This window comes from Vigna radiata, chromosome 11 (assembly GCF_000741045.1).
Source record: "Vigna radiata var. radiata cultivar VC1973A chromosome 11, Vradiata_ver6, whole genome shotgun sequence".
NCBI lineage: Eukaryota > Viridiplantae > Streptophyta > Magnoliopsida > Fabales > Fabaceae > Vigna > Vigna radiata.
Genome location: NC_028361.1, coordinates 790,633 through 815,158, shown reverse-complemented (window position 1 = coordinate 815,158; position 24,526 = coordinate 790,633). Strand labels below are relative to the sequence as shown.

The window sequence follows — 24,526 nt, the reverse complement described above, 5'->3', positions numbered from 1 at the left end:
GTTTAGGGTGTCAAAATAACAAGAAACTGTATGAAAGTAAATTATATAAAGCTTAAGAATAACACAAAATTAACAGTGCATATTTCACAACTTAGTTTTTGATTGTTGTTGACTTATTTAGCCATTTCTTTAACTATTTAGTAATGCTCTCGTGATAATAACCAACCAATTTTGGAGTGAAATCAATAACCCAGATGAATGTCCAAATCCAAACTGTTTGAAAAAGGAGTGTCAAATTCAAGTTTTCACATTTAAAGGGTGGAGGAGGATCTTATAAGTAACACATCTTGCTAATTAAGTGTTTGAAACTGGGATCTTGACTACGGAGAACAGAACAGGGAAGCTGTTAAAATAAGTCCCACAGAATTTAAGATAAGAACTCAAAATTAATTTTACTATTGAAATAAAACAGAACGCATTCATAAATATTAGGTTGTAATAAAGGATCCACAGAAAGAGTGATAATAACCCAACACTAAAAAGATGTTCTTGTGCAATGTAAAAACTCTCGCAAAACTTCATATACGATGCAACTATTGCAAAATAAGAATTACACTCATTTGTTTCTCTTTAATCAGTAATCATGTCTATTAGAGTACGAAGAAGACATCCATAAATCACATTCATAGAGTACATAAACTTTATCTAAAATTGTGTCAATCCGCCTCTTCTTAATTGTACAAAATGTGGAGTTTTGCTAAAATATGCTAGCATTTAAGAAGAGAAAAACAAAAACAAAATCGTCACAAGATATAATATTGTGAAAATAACACTAGGATTCATTAGCAAAGGTCGTTTCCATTTTCTATCATGGCATGGGATCAAATGAGCAGCAGATATCGCTGAGTTGGAAATTACTTCATCTTATGCCAAAACCACTAAACATTTCCTTTCTGAGAAAAACGATCCATCAATTTCTCAACACGCTCTTTCTCCTCTGACATGCTCTTGGACTCAAGCTCTCCAATCAATAGCTTGAGAGTGTTGGGCTTTGGAGTCATTCCCTGCGAGACCATTTCCTCTAAAAACGAGTAAGCATCCTCAACTCTTCCACTTTTACACAGACCACTCACCAAGAGCGAGTAAGTAGCCAAATCAAGGCTTATATCGTTCTTCAACATGTGATCCAACAAAAACTTGAGCACCTTCATTCTCTTCTTTCTGCAGCACATCTTGAGCAACCGATGGTAAGTCTCAACATTCGGCTTGCACGATCCGTCTTCCATTTCCTTAAGCAACCTGAGAGCAGTCTCTTCCCGCGAGTGTGCACAAGCAGTAGAAATCATAGTATTGTATGTCACCACATCTCTCACAACCCCTTGCTTAGGCATATCTTCAAACACATCGCGAGCATCCTTTAGCCTTCCAGCTCTGCCGAGGATGAATATCAAACAGCTGTAAAATGGAGTGTCAGCCAAACATCCATCACTCTTCATTTTCTCGTAAACCTCCAAAGCTTCACTCACTTGCCCTGCTTTCCCCAGATTAATCATCACAGTAGTGTAAGTCACAGCATTAGGGGTGCACCCGTTTGCTCTCATCTCCTCCAAAACTTGATCCACCTTGCGGAAATCTTTCTCGTGGCAATAAGCTTCAATAAAATTAGTGTACGAGAATACATCAGGCTCAAACCCCTGCCCCTTCATGTCCTCCATTGCTTTCCTGGCATTGTCAAAGTTCCTTGCTTTGCACCACCCATGGATCAAAATATTGAAAGAATGAGAACTCAAAGGAATCCTACTCTTAAACTCCAAAACAACCTTGTGGGCATGTTCAACACTGTCTCCTTTCACCAACGCATCCATGAGAACATTCAACGCTGCAGTATCCTGCTTAACACCAAACAACCCCATTCTACGAAATGCTTCTATTGCATCTTCATGCTTGCGAGCCTTGGCAAGCCTTCTCATTACCTTACTCATTGTATCCAATGTGACGTACCCTTCGAGTTGTGACATTTCCTTCACCAAGTCCCACATTAAATCAAAGGTTCTGCACTTTCCCAGTATGTCAACCATCAAGTTGTACACTTCGGGAGAATGCCGATAACCTGTTTGAGCTTTTGCCCATTTGAAAAACCCCAAAGCAGAGACCCAACAGTTACTGAATCTCTTGAGAACCTGCGAAACCAAATCGCTTGATGGCTGAAAACCGCGTCCATTAAGTGCTTCACCTACTAGCTCGGGGGAAGAATAGGGTTTTTTGAGAAGTGTGGATACTGCGTCCACTTGGTCGAGGCTGTTTTGCTTGGAGGTTTGTGCGGGAAGTTTGGGCTTGGAGGTGAGGATGTGGGAGTCGACCCAATTGGCTAGTGAAGGGATAACGAAGTCGTCGTCTAACTCAGCGTGGGAAGGGGTCGGGGTGTCGGAGAACTTGAGCCACGGTGGGAGGTCAGGTGACTCCACGGTGGTGCAGAGAGGATTCCGGTAAAGGTAACGGTGTGAGGCATTGGCGGCGGTGATTCTGGGAGAGAAGCGGTGAGCCAAGAGGTTCCGCATTCCGAACTTGAAAAACATTTTTTTAGGCTATGATTACTCAGAGAAGGAAGATTTAACCCAAAAGCAGGATTCATCAAAGGAAAAAGGTTTCACACATAACTATCATCTCACAACACATGTAAAATTAAAATTATTATACTAAAATTATATAAAAATATATATAATAAAAAAAGTGTTAAATAAATTTTAAAAAAATAGATTTTAGATTTCAAAATATCATTATCCTTCATCAAATGTAATGCTTTAAATAGAAAATAAAGAAAATAGAAAAAAAAAAAGATGAAAGTGATATGATTTGAATAGGGTGGAAATCAATGAACAAATGAGGTAGATTTGGTTAATATAAGGAAAAAATTAATTGGATAAGATTATGAAATATTAAAATGTTTTTATTTAAATTTAATTCTAATAAATATAAGTATGAACTAAAATTAAAAGATAATTAATTAGAACTTCTTTTATTTTACAACACTAGAACTCATATTATAAACTTAGTTTTTAAATTTGGTATATTTGAATAATAATTGTACATCATATAATTTTTTCCCAAGTACGAAATATATTTCTCTTAGTTAAACTATTTATATTATTTTATCATGATAATGTATAGTGGAATAAATTTTTAAATAATTTGATAAATTACGTAAATGTTGAAAAAGTGTTATAAAATCTTGTTTTATAAGGTTTAGGGTTTAGTAAATAGAAATTTTTTTATATAAACTATACAAGTAATATTACATTGACATAACATTCATCTCATCCATTTAGTAATTGAGAGTCTTATTATTGATAACCATAAATCTCATTATATAGAGAAGCACATGTTGAAGAAATATGCCTCAATGATGTGATGTATGAGAAAAGATAAGTCATTATGCAAGTTTTTCTTCTACTTCTTCATTACATTCTTTGTCTTTAATGAATTGTCAACTCTTCAATTATAAAGATGACAATATGTTGCATATGAAGGATATTAAAATTAAATTACATATCCAACTAATTTTTACAAGTTTTCATTTACAGTAGGAGTGAACAAATCCATACTTCCTTCTAACACAATTTAACTTGGGAAAGATTTCTTCACCACGGAAAGAAAGAAAAATGAACTATATTTTATACGAAAACAAAATTAACTTACTAGTGAAAAGTATCTAAATTTAATTTATGTCAAAACCTATTTTCATTTTTTTTCTTAAAGCATTTAAGGATAAGTTTATCTAAATACATCCTGATTCATTTAATTTCTGCTTATGTTTGGGAATATTTTTTCCCTGAGTGGTTCAAGTGTCTTTGAAGAAAAAAATAGAAGCCAACAGTAGATGTTTTGACCTAATTGTGGACAGCAAAGTTGATTTGTAAACCAGAGGGAAGAGGTTCCCTCTTAGAGAATCCATTACCAGTAATCTCCACAAGAACAAAATCCTTCTTTGAAAAAATGATACCTATTATTGTCTCTAACTGTGATTTCCCTACTGTATAGTTTTGACACTAATTTTGTAAATGAATGACAATCAGAACAGATTCGAAGATTTTTTACTACCCGTATGGGTATACCTTGAGCAGTAGTGATCAGTCCATAAGCTATGGCTAGCTTCTCACTATGTCTGCTGAGTAAGTGCTCTTTTTCCTGCTCATCAACATCAAGTAAGACGTTGGTTGTATCAGGAACATATCCTACCCCACTTAGCCTGCAGTTTATTTCCTGTAGCATTAATTCAATCTGGGTGTTCTCTGCGTGTGATTCATCCCCCGAGGTAAACTCGTGAATCAATCCGTGTACCTCAATGGAGCTTGATCCAGGCACTTTCTGGACCCCCTTCTCCTTCATTTGCAACCTCACTCTCGCTACATCCGTCCATTTCCCAGCTGATGCATATATGTTGGATAACAGAACATGAGTTCCAGCTCTTTCAGGGGCCAATTGTGTTAACTTTTCGGCTGCATAATGTGCCAATTCAACGTTTTTGTGTTTCCGACAAGCTGCCAGCAGAGATCCCCACATAACATCGTTAGGTTCCATTGGCATGCTTTGTATGAGATGGAGAGCTTCTTCCAACAGCCCAGCTCGGCCAAGCAAATCAACCATGCATCCATAGTGGACAATCTGAGGACTTGTTCCGTGGGTTTTTTCCATTGACCAAAAAACTTGCCTTCCTTGGTCCACAGAACCACCATGGTTACATGCTGACAGTAGTGCCACAAAAACAACGTCATCTGGTTTCACCTTGTGTTTGAGCATCTCGTTGAAAAGCTCAATAGCCCCTTCTGTATTTCCCTCCATTGCCATAACTCCAATGGCAGCTGTCCAGGCAGACACATCCCGTTTCTCCATTATTCTGAAAACATGCATAGCACTTGAGGGATCACCACATCTAGAAAACATGTCAACCAAAGCTGTGCCGAGCTGCAAGTCCATGTGAATGCCATTTTTCTCGATGTAAGTACATACCCACTTGGCAAGATCGAGAGCTCCTAAATATCCACAGGCAGAAACAATACCCATCATCGTCAGTCTATCTCCTTCTATCCCTTGGTTTTGCATCTCTCTAAATAGCTCAATTGCTTCCTCGAACATGCTTGCTTGAACCAACGCATTGATCATTGTGTTCCAAGATACAAGATCCCTCTCCTGCATGTCATCAAAGATTCTCCAAGCTAATTCCACATCACCATCTCTAACCAAACCTGCTATTAGCGAATTCCATGTCACCACCGTCTTGTTTGGCATATGCTCAAAAACTTTGCAAGCTGCTCCTCTTTCGCCACATTTCATGTACATGTCAACGATGGCATTGAGAATGTTATCCCAACATTCAAGGCCATTCCGTAAGACATAAGCATGGGATGACTTCCCAACAGAAAGATCACCCAAATGTGCACAGGCTGCAATCGTAGATAACATGGTTACCTTATCCGGTCGTGGTCCTTTTCGCAGCATTTCATCCAAAATCCCGAGCGCATCACCGGCCCACCCATGGTACACACAATTTGACATGATAGTATTGTACATAACCAAATTCTTATCAGTACATTCATAAAAAATCCGCCTAGCCGAACATACATCCCCACATTTCATGTACATATCAACTAATGCATTCACCATGAGTGCATTAAGTTCCACACCCGACTCACCTACATAAGCGCACACTTTTTTACCCAATTCAAGATTCTTCAACTTGGCACAAGCAGATATAACACAGACCATGGTCACCGGATTGGGTTCCACACCAGCCTCAACCATCTGAAAGAACAAAGAAACAGCCTCCTTTGCCAAGTCTCTCCCAGCATAACCATTTATCAAACTAGTCCAAGACACCACGTTTCTTTCAAGCATTTTGTCAAACACCTTTCGCCCTAATTCAACCTTCCCGCATTCAGCATAAAAATGTATCAAAGAGTTGTCGACAAAGGTATCTCCGTCCAAACCCATTTTAACAGCCGCCCCATGAACTTGAACACCCTCAGAAAGCGCCATAGTCTTAGAGCACGCACTCAGCAAAAATGGAAAAGTGTAGTTGTCAGGCACCATGCCCATCACCACCATCTGAATGTAAAGCAAGATTGCTTCTTCACCTAACCCTGCCGAGGCATAACCTCTAATGAGACAGTTATACACATACAAAGAGGGCATGCTTACACCATCATCCTGAACAGCATCTCGAGCGTAGTCCAAACTCTCAAGGGTACCTATCTGGACACAAGCAGCAACGAGCTTGTTAAAGTGACCACCAGGCTTGTGACACAGCCCTTTCTTCATCATGTCACAGTGCAACTGCTTCAGTTCATTCAGGGTTTTGCAGTTTGAAAGTAACTTTTGGGATGATTTCGTGGTTATGGGTTTAGCTTCCTTGACGCTTGTGGGAACTGAAACAATCAAAGATGGTTGAAGGGTTGTAGCCATTGCCCCTCTGCGATGATGCAACAGCAACTAACATATATTCAACAATTTTATAAGTTAGAAATCCATGTTTGTTACAGTATAGCTTAAAATTCAGAAAAATATTGAAAACAAAAACACTGTTATGGTTTATACAACTGATACTAAATATATCTTTCCATTAATCTTGGTTCATTTTGTGTAGGAAAAAGATTTTGGTTCAATTTCTCCTCCTTTTTTTTTTTCTGAATACAAACAGTTTTATCTTTGATGATGATCTTCTGAGTCCAATCTGTGTAGATATGACAGCATGGCATAAACCAATTTCTGTCTTTATCTTATTTATCAAAAAAATTGAGATAGCATATCCACACATTACAAATATCTTGTCCTGTTTGAACTTCATTTCTCATGAGAACCCCTAAAGAATTTCATATTTTTATTTTTATTTTTAAAATATTTATGGAAGTTTTTTCCAAAAATCTTTTCCATGTTGTTGAATGCTAATTTTTCTACATTATATAGTGAAAGACAAGAAGAAGAAAAGATAAAGATAAGAGTGGCAATGTATATACATGAGAGAAAGAGTGGTTAAGATGTTTCTATTTCTATATGGGAAGCATATCCATTGAAGTTTTAATGGTCGAGAATGATTGCACAAACAGAAGTCTAGGTCGTTGAAGGTGACAGTAAGTAATTTAGGCTAAGAGAATTAAGATCTAAATTTATAAAATATCAGCAAATTTATATATAATTGAATAACTTATTCATGATGGATTACAATTTTTGGCCAGAAAATCTTAGTTCTCCACATCAGAATTGACAAACAACAGAAATTGTGAACAGAAGTAGTAGTAGTATTAGAAGGGTAAACTTTGATTAAGGATTATTTTCCGTTTTGATGCTCAAAAGAATCCAGTTTGCAGTACTAAATACAATATTAAGAAGCTGTGAAATCGCCCCTTTATAGCCAAAATTTTAAAAAATAAAATACAATGCCCTTCCTTTCTTTCTCACAATCAATCTGGCCAAAGGAAAGGGTGTGATCTGTGAACTGGCAAAAATATAAATACCAATTGCCAGTTACAGTGCTTCAGTTCATCTGTTGAACAAAAACACATAACAACGTTGGATTCAAGAATCAGGGGCCACGGGTTGGAGCAAAACAGAAGCACCCTGAATTCTGATCTTCTGGTATCATTCCACCACCTTTGCTGGTATCAAGTGCTTCCAGCATTCTCACCACCTCGTCCATTTCTGGGCGCTTGTTCGGATTTGCATCCCAACATCTCCGCATGATGTTTGATAAGGCACTTGGACAACACCTTGGTATGTCTGGTCGTAAATTCTGTGCAAGAATACAAGCAATATCAATGATGCCCGACATTACATAAAGAGTGTTTGAATAAATCATAGTTTGTCGTGTTAACTTACTTGCCGAACAACTGCAGATGACACATCAGCAAAACTTAGATCTGGATAAGGCATATCACAGCAGTAAATTTCCCACAAGCAAATGCCAAAGCTATAGACATCACATCTCCTGTTGTAAGGCTTCCCGTCCAGAACCTATATTTGGTGTAATCCTATGATTAAAGCTAATAACCGCAAGTGATTTTGTTTGACAGACAACCTTGTTAAAAACACCTACCTCTGGGGCCATGTATCCAAGGGTTCCAGTTTCACCAGTCATGTCGCTTGGATTCATAGCTTCAACCCGAGCAACTCCAAAATCAGCTATTTTCAGATTACGACTAGGACTTAGTAACATATTCTCTGATTTAACATCTCGGTGAACGATTTTCTTCGAGTGTAGATAATGAAGACTGCATTTTTGGGAAAACAGTGAATTTGTATTAGTAAAATGTATGCAGTTTTGTTACTGTCGAGATGCTCAAATAGGACATACCCTCTTGCAAGGTCCAAAGCCAGCTGAACCACAACCTTGTAAGCTAGTTTCTTCCTCCTATTTTTGATCAAGTATTGCTTCAGTGTCCCACCAGAGATAAACTCAACAATGACACAGCATGCCCTAGAAGGAAGAGTCTCTTCCTCTCCATTCGAATTTTTTGAGGGAATCTTGAGATTTGAAGTGCCCATCGAAGCTCCAACAAACTGTTGCACATATCAATACAACACAATTACTAATCTGAAAATTTATACATCAAAACAAAATTGTTGTGCAGAGATATGGATTTAATCCGTATCTCCTCCTGAGCAGGCAACAAGAACAGAGATCTAAGCATGCTAAGAGAGCAGAACAAAGTAAAAAAAAAATATCATTACTAAAAGCGTGTGCTATCAGTAGCAATCACTTCTTTCTTCAACTTTGTCAAGTATCAAGTAGTCGTCATTCATTTCAATAAATAAGACTGAATACTATGAGTTCTTACTTTTGTCACATTAGGATGGTCAAGTTTGTGCCAGACAGCAACCTCCTGTCTAAAAGATGCCCGTAAAGCAGCAGCTTCAGCTGGGGTAGCTACACCATCCTCACCCCAGTCCAATACTTTCACTGTAAATATTCAACACGACAATCCAAAAGGATAGTAGACTTGGAAATGAGGAGTAAATCTTTAAGTTTGATAGTATAGTAAGTTTCAAACACCATCTCAGCATTTAACTTCATTGCTAAAAAAACTGAATATGTCCCTAGACCAGAATCTAACAGAATGGAGAAAAAAACATTGTCTCTCATTGGTTATTTTCATTCAACACTGCTGAAGCCATGTTCTCTTACCCACAGCATCATCAAATCCAGGCATAGATTTGAACAATCATACCATATTGCAATGACTATAACGTTGATTTAAAAAAAAAATAAAAAATCATCCAGAATATGAGAAAACCAGCCAATTTTGTCAAAAGCTAGAAAGAATGCAGTCTATGCAGAACGATTAAGCATCTAAATAGAAATAATGAATAACATATCCAATCTCTTTCCCTCACATTTTATGAAAAGAAAAATCATCCAGAATAACATATAAAATAAATAAATAAAAGAAGTGGAAATACCAGCAACGTCTTGAGAATCATAGGTGCCCCTGTATACAGTACCATAGGCTCCCTGAGCCACAACATATCGTAGATCCAATTTGGCCAAATCGACCTCCCAGTCTTCTTTGGGCCGTTTTGCCTCAGTGGTGCTCCTTGACCAAACCCTGCTCAAGTGCTTTTCCAGCTGGGCATCCAAACTCTTGAGATCAATCTTATCAGCTCTGAATATCATATCCTTACTGCTTATGTTTCCAGCACCCTTCATCTTTGAATTCAGAGCCCCTTCTGCTTCCAATTCCCTCTTTGGTGTCTTAACAGCCTCGCTTTCTGAATCCATCTTCACCACTCACCACTTCAAATTCCAAAACCAATATGTACAACCCCCAAGATGTCAAAATAATTTATAAGAAAAACGCTCGCATAAAACTTTAACAAACCAAAAAAAGTTTCGAAATTTACGTATGTGTAATAAAAATTAAGGAGCAAGGAGCATCCTCAAAAAGAGCATGCCTTTCTCTGTATATTATATCATGTTTAGAAAATTGACTTTTCGTTATTCAAACCCATTTTTCTCTTGCCAAACAATTGTTTTATTGACTAGTTCCCTTGAGAAAATAGTACCAGAATAAAGAAAATAATAGCTATCAGAAAACGACCCAATTCGCACTATTCGGCGACTAAGACCAATGAACCAGAAAAATAAAAATAATTATTTTGGGTGAAAAATTAAAACAAAAGAAGAGGTATCTACCAAAGCACAAACCTTGACAGAAGTCAGCAAGAAACGAGCGGCCAGCTGAAGCATCAAAGGAAACAAGAAAAAATCAGATTAAGAATTACGCTAAATGTGACAAAAAATTTGACCTTTTTTTATGGCCCCAAAAATACCGCAGAGCGTGTGGATACCCTTTTAGCTTTTGTAAGAATCAAAGGCTTTTGGGTTTTGATGCAATGAGCATTGCGGAAGTTGTCATCACCAATTCTGAGATGCCAACAGGAACCCAATCCCAACAATCCATCGCTCAAACTTTGTTAGAGGAGCGATTTTGAAGGGCAAAGCCACGGGAAAAAGCAAAAGAAACAGCCAAATAAACAACCCCAAAAATCAAAGTTAAAAAATTAAAAAATAAAAACAACGGTAATCCTTCCAGAAAGATGCGCGGGTGTTCCCTAAAATGTGGAAGAGAGAGATAGAATGTTTGAAAATAGGTGAAAAAAATGAAAGGCAACAGATAATTACAATATTATATCATATATCATATCTCAGCTTACCTTGTTCCTGTTGCTCTGTCTTGAATTTTAATGTATTATATATATATATATATATAAGATCTGTCTAATAGTATAATAAAATAAAATTAAACCGCTTGTTTGTGAGTTGACAGTTTGTGATTCTGATTATTCAGTTAGGAAGACAGAGAGACAGACACATTGATTCCTTATCCTATATTTGTTTGTTGTTTTTTGTTTTCATAAATCTTTTGCTTCAACAACTACTAAAATGAGGTGATTTAAGGTTCATTTATTTTGTAAGTATTCCTTTGCATTCAGTAATAATTCTCTATCCACTTCAACAAAAATTTAAATATTTTTTTTCTTCAAATTTCTAATACATCTTTTAAAAATAAAGTATAATAGTATTATACACATTTTTACTTACATTTATTTGATATAGAGTATAAAAATAAAATAATAATAAAAATTGTAAATTTTTGTATTTTAAAAAAACAAAAGAATAAGTAAGAATTGTGTGAAATAAATATAAAAGTTTAAGTAGATCAAATAATTTTTTTCAAAAAAAAAATTGTAACAATTATAGATTCCAAAACCAACAATATTTTTATATATTTATAAATTAAAAATACATTTAAATATGTTTTTTTAATATAGAATGATTATCTGCGTAGTAAAAATAATCCAATTTAATAAAAAAAAATCTCCTAAAATTAAACTAACATCATAATTATTGGATGGTCATGGTTATAAAATTAAGATAAAAATCTTATAAAATCTGAGTTAAAATTTACCATTAAAATATGTTCATATGACATAAAAATTAAGATCCATAATTTTAGATGAGATTTTGGATTATAAAAATAAAAAATATATTTTTCTATCTTAGAAAACATATATACTAAGCAATAACTAAATAAAATGTTAATAGGAATCTAGTTCTTATAAGACTTGCCTAGATAAAAATTGTAAAATAATATAAAAAGTGATGTATACACTAAAATTAATAAAAATTGAATTAAGACAGACTCTTGTAAAGGATATACTCATAATTTCTATGGACTATGAGTTAGCAATATTTTTTAATAATTTTTTGACAATAAATTATGTATCACTATTTTATTGATCCATATATTAGAAACGGACCAATAATAAATTATCATATAAGTAGTTATAAAAAATTACTAAAAATAAAAATTCTTTAAATATACAGATTAATAAAATAATAACATATAATTTATTCTCAAAAAAATTGTTAAAAAATTATTAACATATTATATCCTATATTTTAAAAAAACCAATCATAAATTACTAAGTGTAAAAAAGTTATAAAAAAAGTTGTTAAAAAAACATTTTCTAATTTTTATTCAAATTATACCACTAAATCGTGAAATAGTAAATAATTTGGTGAATCAGCATGAAAATTCTGTAAACAGTAAAAATTTGACCATAAAAAAAAAAGATAAATCGAATTTATATACTAAAATGTATAAAAACAGTGATTATTGGGTGATCCTTTGTATAAATAAACCTAATTTTATAAAATAGATAATAGGAAAGTTTAGATACACAATTAAAATAAGAATACCCAATAAATTGCATTAACTATATTTATCATTTATTTAATGAATTGCATCGGCATTTATTACAAAGGGTATACACAATTTATAAACCTTATCCTTTCTAAAATTATAGTTGTTTAATCTTGAAGCGTGTTTAATGTGAAAACATTAATTATTTGTTGACCAAAATATTATTTAATGTAATATATTAAAAATGTTAATGTTTCAGTAGACTTAAATAATAGTATAAATGAAAAACAAAATTACAAAAGTTAAATACTGGGGGAGTGTATAAGGACCATGAGTTTTAATAATGTTATTACCTAGTCTTTGAATTTGTGTATCAATTTATTTATTAGCTACTGTGTATTGATTTATTATATTTAGGAAAATTTTTATTTTGAAAATAAAAAATATCAGAGAATTCAAATAAATAAAAGCTATGAATTTATATTACAATGATATTTTTACTTATTTATAGTGTACAAATTTAACATTATTCAAAAATTATTATTATTTAATTATAATTTTACAATTTTTTTATTTTATAATTTTATTTTTTATATTTAATTTGATAGTATTTTAATCTTTTAACTTTTTCAACTGTCAAATTTTTTAATTTAAAATCTTAAAATATTATGATTTTATTATCTTAAAATCTTACTATTTCACAATCTTATAACTTTATCATTTTGTATTCTTATAATAATATTATATTATTGTATTTTAATAAGTTTATAAAATAATATGTGATGAGAACATAAACAAATAACAAAAAAAGTTTAACAGTCAAAACCTAAATAAATTTTTCGAGTACTCAATAGATCATAAAATTTTATTAGACAATCAATTCAAAGTTTTCAATTTTTTTTAAATATTAAACTTAATTAAGTCTTAAAATAATATAAATTCATGTTTTAATTTTTTAATAAAATGTTTAGACGTTTAACAGTTATTAATTTATATTTCATATACTGTTTTTTTTTTCTTTCTATGTTAATTTAGGTTTTCTTATGTTTAATTAAATTTTTATTTTTAGCAACATTAATGAAAGAGAACCTGTTAAAAATAATGAAAAATAGTACAATAGCGTTAAGATTATTTTATTATTTAATCATTTTTTATTTTTTTATGTACATCAAATAAATTATCATTTATAGTTGTATAACTTATGAGTATTTTATTTTCTTGATTAAAATAAAACTAAATTAATAACTATTAGATTTAAATTCATTTAATGTTACACTTAATTTTAATTTTTTGTAAAATTCAATGTTTATTAATTATTCTTAAACTTTTTTAAAATTCAATATTTATTAATTATTTTTAAGAAGTGTTTAAGACTATTCTTATTTTTATAATTAGAAATCAGGAAGTGATAGTGAATTTAATAATATCTTTAATGATGGTTTGAATATTGCATTAATGTTATTTTATTATTAGGCATGTATTTATCATTTCCTTTAAGCAAATACTACTTAGAATCTTTTTAAACATTACATTTTTTAATTTTTAATTTTATTTATTTATCGTTTTGCAAATTTTAATGTCTTTAATTACATTTTTTCTCAATTACATACTTTTACGTGTATCAATATTTAGATTAACTATGTACAGTGTCAGTGTCAGATGAAAACAATACCATAATTTTAGTTTAATTGATAAAGTTTATTGTTTTTGTTAGTCTTATAAAAACAACATTAATTTTATGTTTTATTACATAATAAACGAGAATTATTTTTATTTCTTATTTTCTTCAAAATTCAACATACTTATCTATAGGACAGCATTTGTATAGCAAACTTACATAGCCAATAATGGTCAAACTATGTTTGTTGAGATATATCAATTACAATCATTAAATTTTAAGAATCGATGATATTTTCACAATTTTTTTAACAACATTTTGATACGTCTTATTAATATGTTTGAATTTATATTCAAAAAAATATTTAAAACAAATCGATAAATATTGTGAAAAAATAATTATTAAAAAACTTTTCACTTTCAAAATGTATGAAAACCAAATATATTATTAATTTATTCCTTTCACTTGTTCTCTCTCATATACTTTTTCAGTTTTTTAAGATTCGATTGTGGTGCATTTTGAAATTTTCTTTGCTTATATAGTTAGTTAATGTTATTTTAAAGTTCATAGCACGTTAAATCTGCATATAATATATTTATTGAATTATATTTTTTTAGTAAAGAGTGTAATATCTGACCTAATATATTATTTGACTTACTTTAGTCACCTGTAACATAAATTTGAGAATATTTAATGAAATTACCAGGTCAAAGTCAACAGGGGCATGCTTTGATGCATCAATTTAAAAAGTCAATGGGTTTAATTGTAATCCATAATAGTGGTTATTAAATCAAAGATAAAGTACAAAAGAGAATTGATTAAATAATTGGACACACGAGATCCAAATGTCAATACCCAAACTATAATATCGCATCATAACATTGAATATTTCATTGCATATTACAAACACACATATAATATAATATATATATATATATATATATATATATATATATATATATATATGTATATATATATATATATGTATGTATGAGAATGATGAACTAAGGTTGAAAATGATAGTTACTAACATATAGAAACTTGCTACAGAATGCGTCTTCCAAGGTTTGAATACAGAGAACTATTGATCATTGGAAAATGGTACAAGGAAAGAACAATATTTATCAAGAAGTGCTTTTCAGAATCTGACAGAGTATACAACACGACAACCCATCATATTCTGCACATCAAATTTCATAACACCAAGGACTATACTTAGGAATATTATTATATACCAAAATAAAAGAACAAATATTATTGGTTTATGCGATTTTCCATCCTGTTATCCTCATCTCAACAATCACGTTTTCTCAATTTCCCTTTCTAACATCGCTTTTAATTTTGGGCTCAAACGTGGTGTTTTTAGTAAGGAGATGGTTGTTTAACGTTAGGCCCATGTTCAGTAAACATTTACCACTTGCGTATTACTTTCTGCACCCTATCAAATTTAGCACTTGCATAATACATAACAACGTTTTTTAATTCAGTTTTAATAAAATAGTGGAGGAAATACTATTTTGATAAAAAAAAAAAACAATTATTTAGTTAAGACTGCATATAAACATTCTTTATCATTAAAAACGAAATATTTTAATAAAGTGTAATAACAATTACAACTTTCAAGCTGTCTTATAGGTAATACATGCATGGTTGGTCAGCTATGATAGAAATCGTGAAGTTTGACGGATTCAACTGACACGACCACCTTGTATATATTTAGTTAATCTATACATATACCCAAACGTTAACGGTTACGGCGATTAAATAGCAGTTTGGATTATCCACAGCCTCCCTTGCAGCAATTGGAAACTGTGTTCTGCATGCGGTCAAAAACAGTATCCTATAATACCCCACCACGTGGCCTTGTGTTATTCCTTTTCTGCATGTTCCTCATAATATAAATATGGGTTCCTTCCCACAGAGGAGAATCAATACAAATCATATCACCTTCGTTTTCATTCCACAGGAACAAAAAATGGCTTTCAGGGCAGCTGTAAGTTAATTCCTTTTCCATCTTTTAGCAAATGTTTTAGCTAACCCTATTGTTTTTGAAGGCAAAATACGTCAAGAATGCAAAAAACGAAAATGTAATTGGTATGATATTACTTACATGCAGAAAAATTTTCCATTGACGTTGATTGAATTGGGAAGTGGAAGGCGAGCATTTACCAGTCCGACCACTCCAAAAATGAAACCGGTGTCGCGAGTGATGGATGCTGAGCATCATAACTCGAGCTCTGGGTATGGATATGAAGTGAAAGAATGTATATATATATAGAAAGTGTTTGATATGTGTAAAGTGTTTGATATGAATGTATTTTGTAATGGATGGTAGAATGAGCGTGAAGGCAGAGCTTGCACCAGTGTATATAGTGGGCGGAATGGTGTGTGTGGCTTTGGCGATTGCGTCGCACACAGGGTATCAACAACTGGTGCGGTCTCCACAAGTTCACGTGAACAAGAAAAGAAGAGAAACAGTGCCGGAGGTTTCCGATCCCGATCGCACCATGAACTCCGCCGCCAAATTCATCGACGGTTCGTTCTTAAGGAAAGTCTCTCACATTCAGGAAAGCAAGGCCACACTCAACGATCCCGTCCACCCTAATCCTTTCACCCGGTAAACCTAACTATCTTTCATTCTTTATATATTCATTCATCACCTGCTTATTTTTCGCTTTCTTCCATGCAGTCCTCGAACTGCCGAGACATTGAAGACCGTCGGCGTTGAACCCGCCAGACGTTGATCATATATTACAACGTCAGCAATGATTAATTTCACACACATTATAATTATAATAATAAATAGTAGTGTCAAATAAATATGAAAATTTGATGTCTGTCAAAATATCATTTCTCTTACTAACATTCCTAATATTATTTTCACATCCAACAAATTTTACACACTATTTTATCTTTCAATAACTTTCTTTTTTGATAAATACAAAAAAGGTATCAAAATATCTTAAAATTGAGTTGCCAAAGAATACATATTTGAAGGATAAAATTTGTGAATCTAGACTTTTTTGTTGAATTTTTCTGTACTATTATATATATATATATATATATATATATATATATATGTATGTATATATTTTAATGTTCAGGAGAACAACTATAGAGAGTAAAATTTGTTGGGTGTGAAAATAATACAACCCTTTGTTTCGGCATTACATGGGTTCGCCTTTTCCTTAATATGTGATTTTGAGTATTTCTGTAATTTTGTAATTTTGCATGAGTTAATTGTAAATAAGGCAATTCCTGTATTGGGCCGTCTTCACTCTTAGGAGTATAGCTGAGACTCAGAGTGCAAAACTGATACGGCGCCACTTTGTATCTTCTTTTGTGTATTATTGTATGTATATATATATAAATATAAATAAATAATTTTATCTATATTTTTACGCTTTGTGAAAATAGAAAAGAGTAATAGCATCATGATATACATTCATTTGACACATGATATAAAGTTAAAACGATTATAAAAGTGTAAAGTTTATATTTTTTCAAAAAAAAAAAAAAATAATAATATTAAATAAATGTGAAAAATATAAGTAAGTCAAAGAATATATTTTAATAAAAAATAAAAAATAGAAAAAAAAGTCATGTATACTGATTTACAACTTCTATACAAATGATTTTGTAAAGTTGATTAAAAATTGTGTATTAAAAATATAATTTCTTGATTTCGAAATTTATTTTTGTAAATCTTTTTAAAATTTATTATTTCAGCAAATTTTACTTTAAAATGTATCACTTATGAAAAAGAAAGTAATAATTTAGATGTACGAGAAGAGAAGCTTCCTCCGCAAGTGTAAACCAAGTGAAATAAAAGTACTAAAAATAATTAGTTAAAGCAAAAACTGAATTTGGGTGTGTCTCTGAGAGAGGCATAAAAAATAGTGATAGATTATTACGTATGTTGGTCTGGCACCACAAAGACATTATCTTATCAGAATGTTGTCTGTCAGGAACCATATGTGAAATTTTTAAGAAAACACTTTCGGTCTTTATGTCAGCTGTTTTATTTTTATCATATTTTTTTAATAAGAAATGGTATTTAATATGGAAAAGACTAAAAAGTGTGTGTTGGTTTTAAGAGGGTAAAAAGAAAGCAAGGTTGCGCTGAATATGGTTGGTTTGTCAGGTGAGTTAAGGCATCTAAAAAGACCAATACCACATATCATTCTTAGTTTAATGCTACTGCCACTCTTTCTTTCATCATTATTATCTTTATTTAATACCTTGTTTTTCGTATTCATGGTGGCGGGATCAATCACGTGATCTTGTGCGTATTATACCATATATGTTACTTACATGGACCACCTCACGATAAGGTATAGACTCATATGTCAAGCATGAACATCTTAATTTTTCATCACTGCCTCACATAAATGCACATTCTATCATTATCATCACACCACCAAACCATATACCCTACACCTCTCATCAAAAATTATGTAAGAAAATCTTATAAAATTTTAAAAAAAATTATTTAATTTTTTTAATCTTAATTTTTAAACCATACAAAACTATTAAATATACCGAAACGTGATGAATCATATTAATAGTATTTTTCTAGTAGTTATAACTTACTCTAACCATTTTTAATGTTTATTTAATCAAAATAACCTAAAAATCTAAAGATTTAATTATGAAATAATTGAAAATACCGAATATTTAATAACATTAAATATATTTGACGTTTTACGATGACATCCACACGACAATGGGATTCCATTGGTCAACAGTAAAAAAGTTTGACGGGAACGGTCCAACGAACGGAGAACAACGTCTTAGGTTAGTTGTCATCCAAACAAACGGTGGATTCTAAATTCCATGCGTGGAAGTGCGTGTTATGGGGTTGCGTACTCCACACTTCAGAAGGTACGTCATTGACTTTCAACTTTCCAAGATTCAGGTATGCATGATCAGCGTAGCACGTAGGCGAGTGTTCACCAATTTCCCTGTGCCTCACCCACACCAGAACACTCCCTTTTCAAATTCTCAGCGCGCTAAAACGCAATGCCTTAATTAAATGCCTTCGTTTTCGTATTCGTGTGAGTGTGAGAGTGTCATCTTATCTGATACAGAATAGACGCTGCTTATTTTGTCGTCATTAATTTAACGGAGGTCTGATATTCAATCCCTCTTATTCCGTTAAAAAAAAAAAGAATTTATATTGTTTTAATGTACGAAAAAGATATATTTAATTATTACTATAATTTTCAGAAACATAAAACGGTAACAAATATTTATTGAGTAATTGTACCATGTCTGTCCTAGTTGGTCACCTTCATCAAACATTTTTTGAATTAAATAGTCAATCATGAATTTTCATGAGGCTGAAACGTTTCTTAATTAAATGGTTTCTCAGATAGCTTGAAAATTAAATGTCGGGTTTCGCGTATAAATACGTCGGACACGTAAATATATTATGAACATCTTACGATGTTTTTGGCATGATAAGAAAATAAAAAAAAAGATTTTTTTTTTCAGAAACTTTTTGTTTATAGAATGAGTTGGGAGCAGTTACAAGATTATGGCAGAAGGAAATTAACAGGGTTGAAGGCATTCGATAATGGAAGATCTACAACATCTGCAACATAATACATAATACATAATACATAATGCAGCAGTTATTATTGGAATGAATGAAAAGAAAAGGAGAGAGGGTAGAAAGAAACAAGGAGAAAATCCAGATTGAGGATGTGGGTGGTTAACTGTTTATGTGTTGCTTTAGCGACAAAATAGAAAAGAAGAGAGAGTGAGAGAGAAAAGAAGGAAGCAAAAGAGAAGAAAGAAAGAAAAGAGAGAGATAGAGGAAGGGACAGCTGTGGAAGAAGGGGTTGTGGTCCCCACCACAAAATCTTTCTTCTCCCGCCTTCCCGCTTCTTGAATCATCCTCATCTTCTTCTTCTTCTTGTTTCCTTATCACACCCCACTTTCTTGGGAGAAACTGATGTTCTGGTGCTGCCATTTTTGATATGGACACCCCAGAGAGGAACCAGATCAGTGCTACCCTCTCTAAGTTTGAGGTTTGCTTCTTCTTTCATTCTCTAAACCTTCACCATTTCAATTTCATCTCTTTCTCTTGTTAAACACTTCCTTTCTCTACTTTTTTCTGCATGCCTCTCATTCTGCACTGTCTTTCTTCTCAATTTTCGCTTCCACTCTTTTCTTTTGCTTCAAACGTTTCTCCATCTTACCTAAATGTCGTATCTTTCAGATTTTGTTCAAGTCATAGTGTCAAAGTTTCTCTTTTTGGAACGAATTTTTTCACTTCTTTAGATCTTTCTTCAACTTCATTTTAGAGGTCATTTTTACAGTTTTTTGTTTTTGTGGGAGTGTTCTACTATTCTTTTTCTCTCTTCTTCTTATGCTTTTGTTGATACAAGTCTAAACTTTGCGGGTTGCTGTACTCGTTTTTTAACAAGGTTTTGTAAGTGCCATCAAATTGAGAAAATTCCACGAGTTTTCTTTTATTTATTTTTTGCATTTGCATTCATAAAGACGGTTAATTCGCTAAAACGGGTTTTGACTGGCTTTACATTTTTAAGAATGATGTTTCACCACAAGCTTCACAAACAGTTTCTACAATCAGTTACGTAGTACATTCTCGTATTGTTTTATAATGTTCAACGAGTAATTCTTGTCAGATCTGGTCTGTTAAGAATGATTTGTAAATTATTCTGATTTGTTGTAGTTGTCGGCAAATTATGGAATGATTTTCTCCCTTTTTATTTTTATTTTTGGTAGCTCAAGTTACCTTATTCCTGTGTGTATCCTTCAATTTATCCAGTATATATATATATTTTTTTTAACATTTTCCATTTGCAGGATTCACCTGTTTTCAATTATATCAACAGTTTGTCTCCTATAAAGCCCGTGAAGTCTGTTCCCATTAGTCAGACTTTCAATTCACTGAGCTTTTCGTCACCTCCATCCGTTTTCACATCACCCCACGTCAGCTGTCTCAAGGAATCTAGATTCCTCAGACGGTAATTTTGAAAATTTCTGATTTTTATGTCGTTTTTTGGTAACATTGAGTTATATATATAGTGATCCATCTATTGTTCTTGGCAATTGTTCGTCTTTAGACATATCCCATTGGGCACATGGAAGCCTAAGGTTTCTTCCGAAGATGTAAATAAAGTTCACACAAGTGAAGAAGAGACTCTTGCAGATTCTAAGCGTGCCCATCATAACAAGAGTGAATCGCAGGAGAACACTGAAAAAAGGGCTTCAATTGAGCTATCTAGCGAGCACATAAAATTCTCAGTTGAGCCGCAGCAAAGTTTAAAGTATGACACTTGCGGTAGCCCTGGCTATGATCCCTCAATTTGTGATCATGAGGATAACACTCTTTTGGAACTGCCCGGTGAGGCAGCAGCAGATGCTGGCTACGTTCAGGAAGGGTGTAAAACTGATTCAGTCGAGAGTGAAGTTCATCTTCAGGAAATATGTCAGATGGAGCCAAAAAGTGAAGATCCAGACTGTTATTGGGATAGTTTAATTCCTGATGGCTCTGATATGCTAATTTTTAATTCCCCAGGTGAAGCAGAAGCTTTTAAGGGTCTGATGAACAAACCGTTGGATCCTTCTATACGACTGAGCGATTTTATGTCTGTGCTGCCACTTTCTGCTGTCCATAATGGTAGGAAAATGTTCATTGTTGATTCGGTTGCTTCAGGTTCTGAACATGAAATAGGAGATCACTGTTCTCAGCCAACGATCGCAGCCACGGACACGGATCAAACACGGGATAATCTTGCCGATGTTGTTTTGGTAACTAGCAATTATAACGAGAACGCAAATGATCAGGTAGGCATGTGAAATCTGTTGTTTTGATTTTGGTATGAAATATGTATATCGGCAATTAAATATTTTTCAACAGAAAAAATTCATCTGTACAATGATGCACTGTTTCCACATTTTTAAGTGTATGATTGCATGTTATAGTTGGTTCCCTCGTTTTGTTGTGACTTTATTAATGTAGTTATAGCCGATCGGTGCTTTATACATTTGAAACTGTCTTCTTCCTGCTTGTTTATAAATGAATATATCAAACTAATCTGTAAGCACTGTTGGGTTTTGGTTTCAGCTTGTTTCTGTCACGCACCGTGCCATACGGAGGCGTTGTCTGGACTTTGAGATGGCCAATGTGCAAAAGAAGAACTCTGATGATAATTCAAAAGGCAGTTCAAGTACATCCGAGTCTGATGAGAGGAATGTTGCCAATGAAAAGCAACTTCTTCCAGCAAAACTCAATCAGAGGGGGATTTTGCAGGGAATTGGTCTACACCTGAATGCACTTGCTGCCTTAAAAGAATACAAGGGAATACAAATTGAAAATTTGTCTTCTGGAAGACAACTCAGTCTGCCCAACTCTACTTCTTTGCAAATCTCTACAAGCCAAGAACAGCAGCATCTATCGTTGGTTCCTGTATCATCTGAAAGAGATTTGGATTCATCAGACAATGGGCTTCAGCCTACCGAAGATTGTTCCCAGCCATCAGTTTACATGGCTGGTGAAGACTTCAATAAGAATAGCCCCAGAAAGAAAAAGCAAGTGCAGTTGTTGATTCCCTGTGCATTTCGTTGTTTTGAACTTTTCCTTTCTTCATTAGCTCATATCAAGTTTGATTTGCAGGCGTAAGTTGGAGACACCTGGAGAAACTGAGGGCTGTAAACGCTGCAACTGCAAGAAGTCAAAGTGTTTGAAGCTGTAAGTTTGAAAAGAATCTTATTTATATTCATTCTTGGGTTGCAGAATTGGAATATGGTACATCGGTTAATGTCCTAACTTTATGAAGCTCTCATTGCATGAAAGGAAAAGAAAATGACCTCAAAGTAGTCAAAATTTGAAATTGCCCTTATTTACCTTTTCTTTTTGTATCAGTTACTGCGAGTGCTTTGCTGCTGGTGTCTACTGCATAGAACCCTGCTCCTGTCAGGATTGCTTCAACAAACCTGTTCATGAAGACACTGTTCTTCAAACTCGCAAGCAGATTGAATCTCGAAACCCTCTTGCATTTGCTCCTAAAGTCATCAGAAGTTCTGATTCTGTTCCTGAAATTGGGGTTAGAAAATAAACTTGGTTTTTCACGTGTGCAATTTAAACCACCTTTTGTTGGGTGTTAATTATTATCTTCTTGCAGGATGATCCAAATAAAACTCCGGCTTCAGCACGACACAAAAGAGGATGCAACTGCAAAAAATCCAGCTGCCTAAAGAAATATTGTGAATGTTATCAGGTTTGCACCCTTGTCCATCATCATCCCATCTTGTATGCTTTCAATTTAAGTTATAATATGAATTACAAATGTTTTTTTTTTTTATTTGAAGGGTGGTGTCGGTTGCTCCATTGGCTGTAGATGTGAAGGATGCAAGAATGCTTTCGGCAGAAAAGATGGTAAGTTTTCAGTCAGGATGAACTAGTTGACTATCAATTTCATCAGTTAGAAATGTCTTCAGCATTTCGATTGTTTCTTAAATGGTAAATAATATTCCTGTAGTTATGAATTGACACAATTCCTTATTTTTGGTTCAGGTTCTGCTCCTGTAAGCATAGAAACTGAGCAAGAAGAAACGGAAGCAACTGACAAGGGTATGCCAGAAAAAGCTTCACAGAAAATAGAAATTCAGAACACTGCTGAAGATCATCCTGATTCTGCTGCTATGTCAACACCATTACGACTCTCCAGGTTTGGAATGCTGACTTTTGTACAGTTGAGATAATGAACAAAAGAATAGTCTCTTATATGTTATTTCATTTCCGTGGGACAGGCCTTTTGTTCCGTTGCCCTTTTCATCAAAGGGAAAGGCACCAAGATCCTTCGTTACCACCATCTCAGGCTCTGCATTGTTTGCCAGCCAAAAGCTTGGGAAAACAAACTCTCTTTGGTCTCAATCCAAGCATTTTCAAAGTGTCCCAGATGATGAAATGCAGGATATTCTACTAGGTGATACCTCTCCTATCACATGCATTAAAACTTCTTCTCCAAATGGCAAGAGGATCTCCTCTCCCAGCTGTGACATGGGATCATCTCCTAGTCGCAGAGGTGGCAGAAAGTTGATATTACAATCCATTCCTTCATTTCCTTCTCTCACCCCTCACCCTTAGAATGGGTTCTAAGTTAGTCTCTCTCTTCTTCCCTGTTAATCATGTTCTTAGTTTGTTGCAATAGAAGCTACGCCTTAGTCTTTTTATATATATTGATCTCCGTTTTACTTTGGTAATAATATGTTGCATTCCTTGGATAATGTACTATTTAAGTAATAGTTATAATCATTCCCGGGGATTAATCTTTACATTTTTCTGTTGTGATTTTGGCCATTTCTTTATGATTAAGTTCCTGAGGATGCATCTTAATATAATCTGTTGAATCCTACTACTACTGTCTGTTTTGACTTCCAGGTATAAACAGAAGACTGAAATTTTGTGACTGTCAAGTGCATAAATTGTTGAATCCATTGCATAAAACTATACACATCTACTTTTGATTTTGATTCTGCTCTTTTGTCTCCTCCATATACAGGGCATTCTTTCATCATCAAATTTAAAGCAAAAAACACTTAGTTTTTAGATGTTGCATATATCTTGAAGAAGCTTTCATATTTGTTTTATTGAGTAAGTCAATTTGCTTTGTTTTGAATCCATTCTTAACGTTAATGAATTTGCTATTTCCTAATATTCAGCTAAGTTATTAGTATGGTTGCTTGAATCATGGAATGTGTGCTCTAAACTAAATAATTATTTTTTCAATGAACT

At 33.3% G+C, this 24,526-nt stretch overlaps 5 protein-coding genes across 10 annotated transcripts; 2 read left to right on the top strand and 3 right to left on the bottom strand.

Annotated features, from left to right (window-relative positions):
• Nucleotides 1–613: 613 nt before the first annotated feature.
• LOC106776489 (pentatricopeptide repeat-containing protein At3g22670, mitochondrial) lies at nt 614–2,582 on the bottom strand. Its single transcript, XM_014663966.2, has one exon. It carries the CDS (start codon nt 2,514–2,516, stop codon nt 879–881), a length of 1,638 nt encoding a protein of 545 aa, XP_014519452.1. The 5' UTR covers nt 2,517–2,582; the 3' UTR covers nt 614–878.
• A 1,062-nt stretch (nt 2,583–3,644) lies between these two features.
• LOC106776547 (pentatricopeptide repeat-containing protein At3g22690) lies at nt 3,645–6,595 on the bottom strand. The gene has a single exon (XM_014664027.2). The coding sequence runs from the start codon at nt 6,397–6,399 to the stop codon at nt 3,892–3,894; it is 2,508 nt and encodes an 835-aa protein (XP_014519513.1). The 5' UTR covers nt 6,400–6,595; the 3' UTR covers nt 3,645–3,891.
• Nucleotides 6,596–7,230: 635 nt separating this feature from the next.
• LOC106777983 (serine/threonine-protein kinase HT1) lies at nt 7,231–10,612 on the bottom strand. 6 transcript variants are annotated; one of them, XM_014665838.2, is made up of 8 exons: nt 10,237–10,612; nt 10,124–10,168; nt 9,391–9,724; nt 8,769–8,890; nt 8,285–8,490; nt 8,027–8,201; nt 7,810–7,944; nt 7,231–7,723 (listed from the first exon to the last, which is right to left on the bottom strand). In XM_014665838.2, the coding sequence occupies exons 3-8, from the start codon at nt 9,707–9,709 to the stop codon at nt 7,517–7,519; spliced, it is 1,164 nt and encodes a 387-aa protein (XP_014521324.1). In that variant the 5' UTR covers nt 9,710–9,724; nt 10,124–10,168; nt 10,237–10,612; the 3' UTR covers nt 7,231–7,516. The 6 variants fall into 6 exon arrangements, with proteins under 6 accessions (XP_014521324.1, XP_014521321.1, XP_014521322.1 ...); XM_014665835.2 differs by having other exon boundaries at nt 10,136–10,168; XM_014665836.2 differs by having other exon boundaries at nt 10,136–10,168; nt 10,261–10,612.
• Nucleotides 10,613–15,698: 5,086 nt separating this feature from the next.
• Nucleotides 15,699–16,565, top strand: LOC106776575. The gene is made up of 4 exons (XM_014664058.2): nt 15,699–15,748; nt 15,872–15,996; nt 16,091–16,372; nt 16,445–16,565. Exons 1-4 carry the CDS (start codon nt 15,731–15,733, stop codon nt 16,497–16,499), a joined length of 480 nt encoding a protein of 159 aa, XP_014519544.1. The 5' UTR covers nt 15,699–15,730; the 3' UTR covers nt 16,500–16,565.
• Nucleotides 16,566–19,209: 2,644 nt separating this feature from the next.
• Nucleotides 19,210–24,068, top strand: LOC106777893 (protein tesmin/TSO1-like CXC 2). The gene is made up of 10 exons (XM_014665710.2): nt 19,210–19,790; nt 20,593–20,753; nt 20,853–21,576; nt 21,857–22,320; nt 22,406–22,480; nt 22,655–22,835; nt 22,914–23,009; nt 23,101–23,167; nt 23,306–23,459; nt 23,542–24,068. Exons 1-10 carry the CDS (start codon nt 19,740–19,742, stop codon nt 23,876–23,878), a joined length of 2,310 nt encoding a protein of 769 aa, XP_014521196.1. The 5' UTR covers nt 19,210–19,739; the 3' UTR covers nt 23,879–24,068.
• The last annotated feature ends 458 nt before the right edge of the window (nt 24,069–24,526 follow it).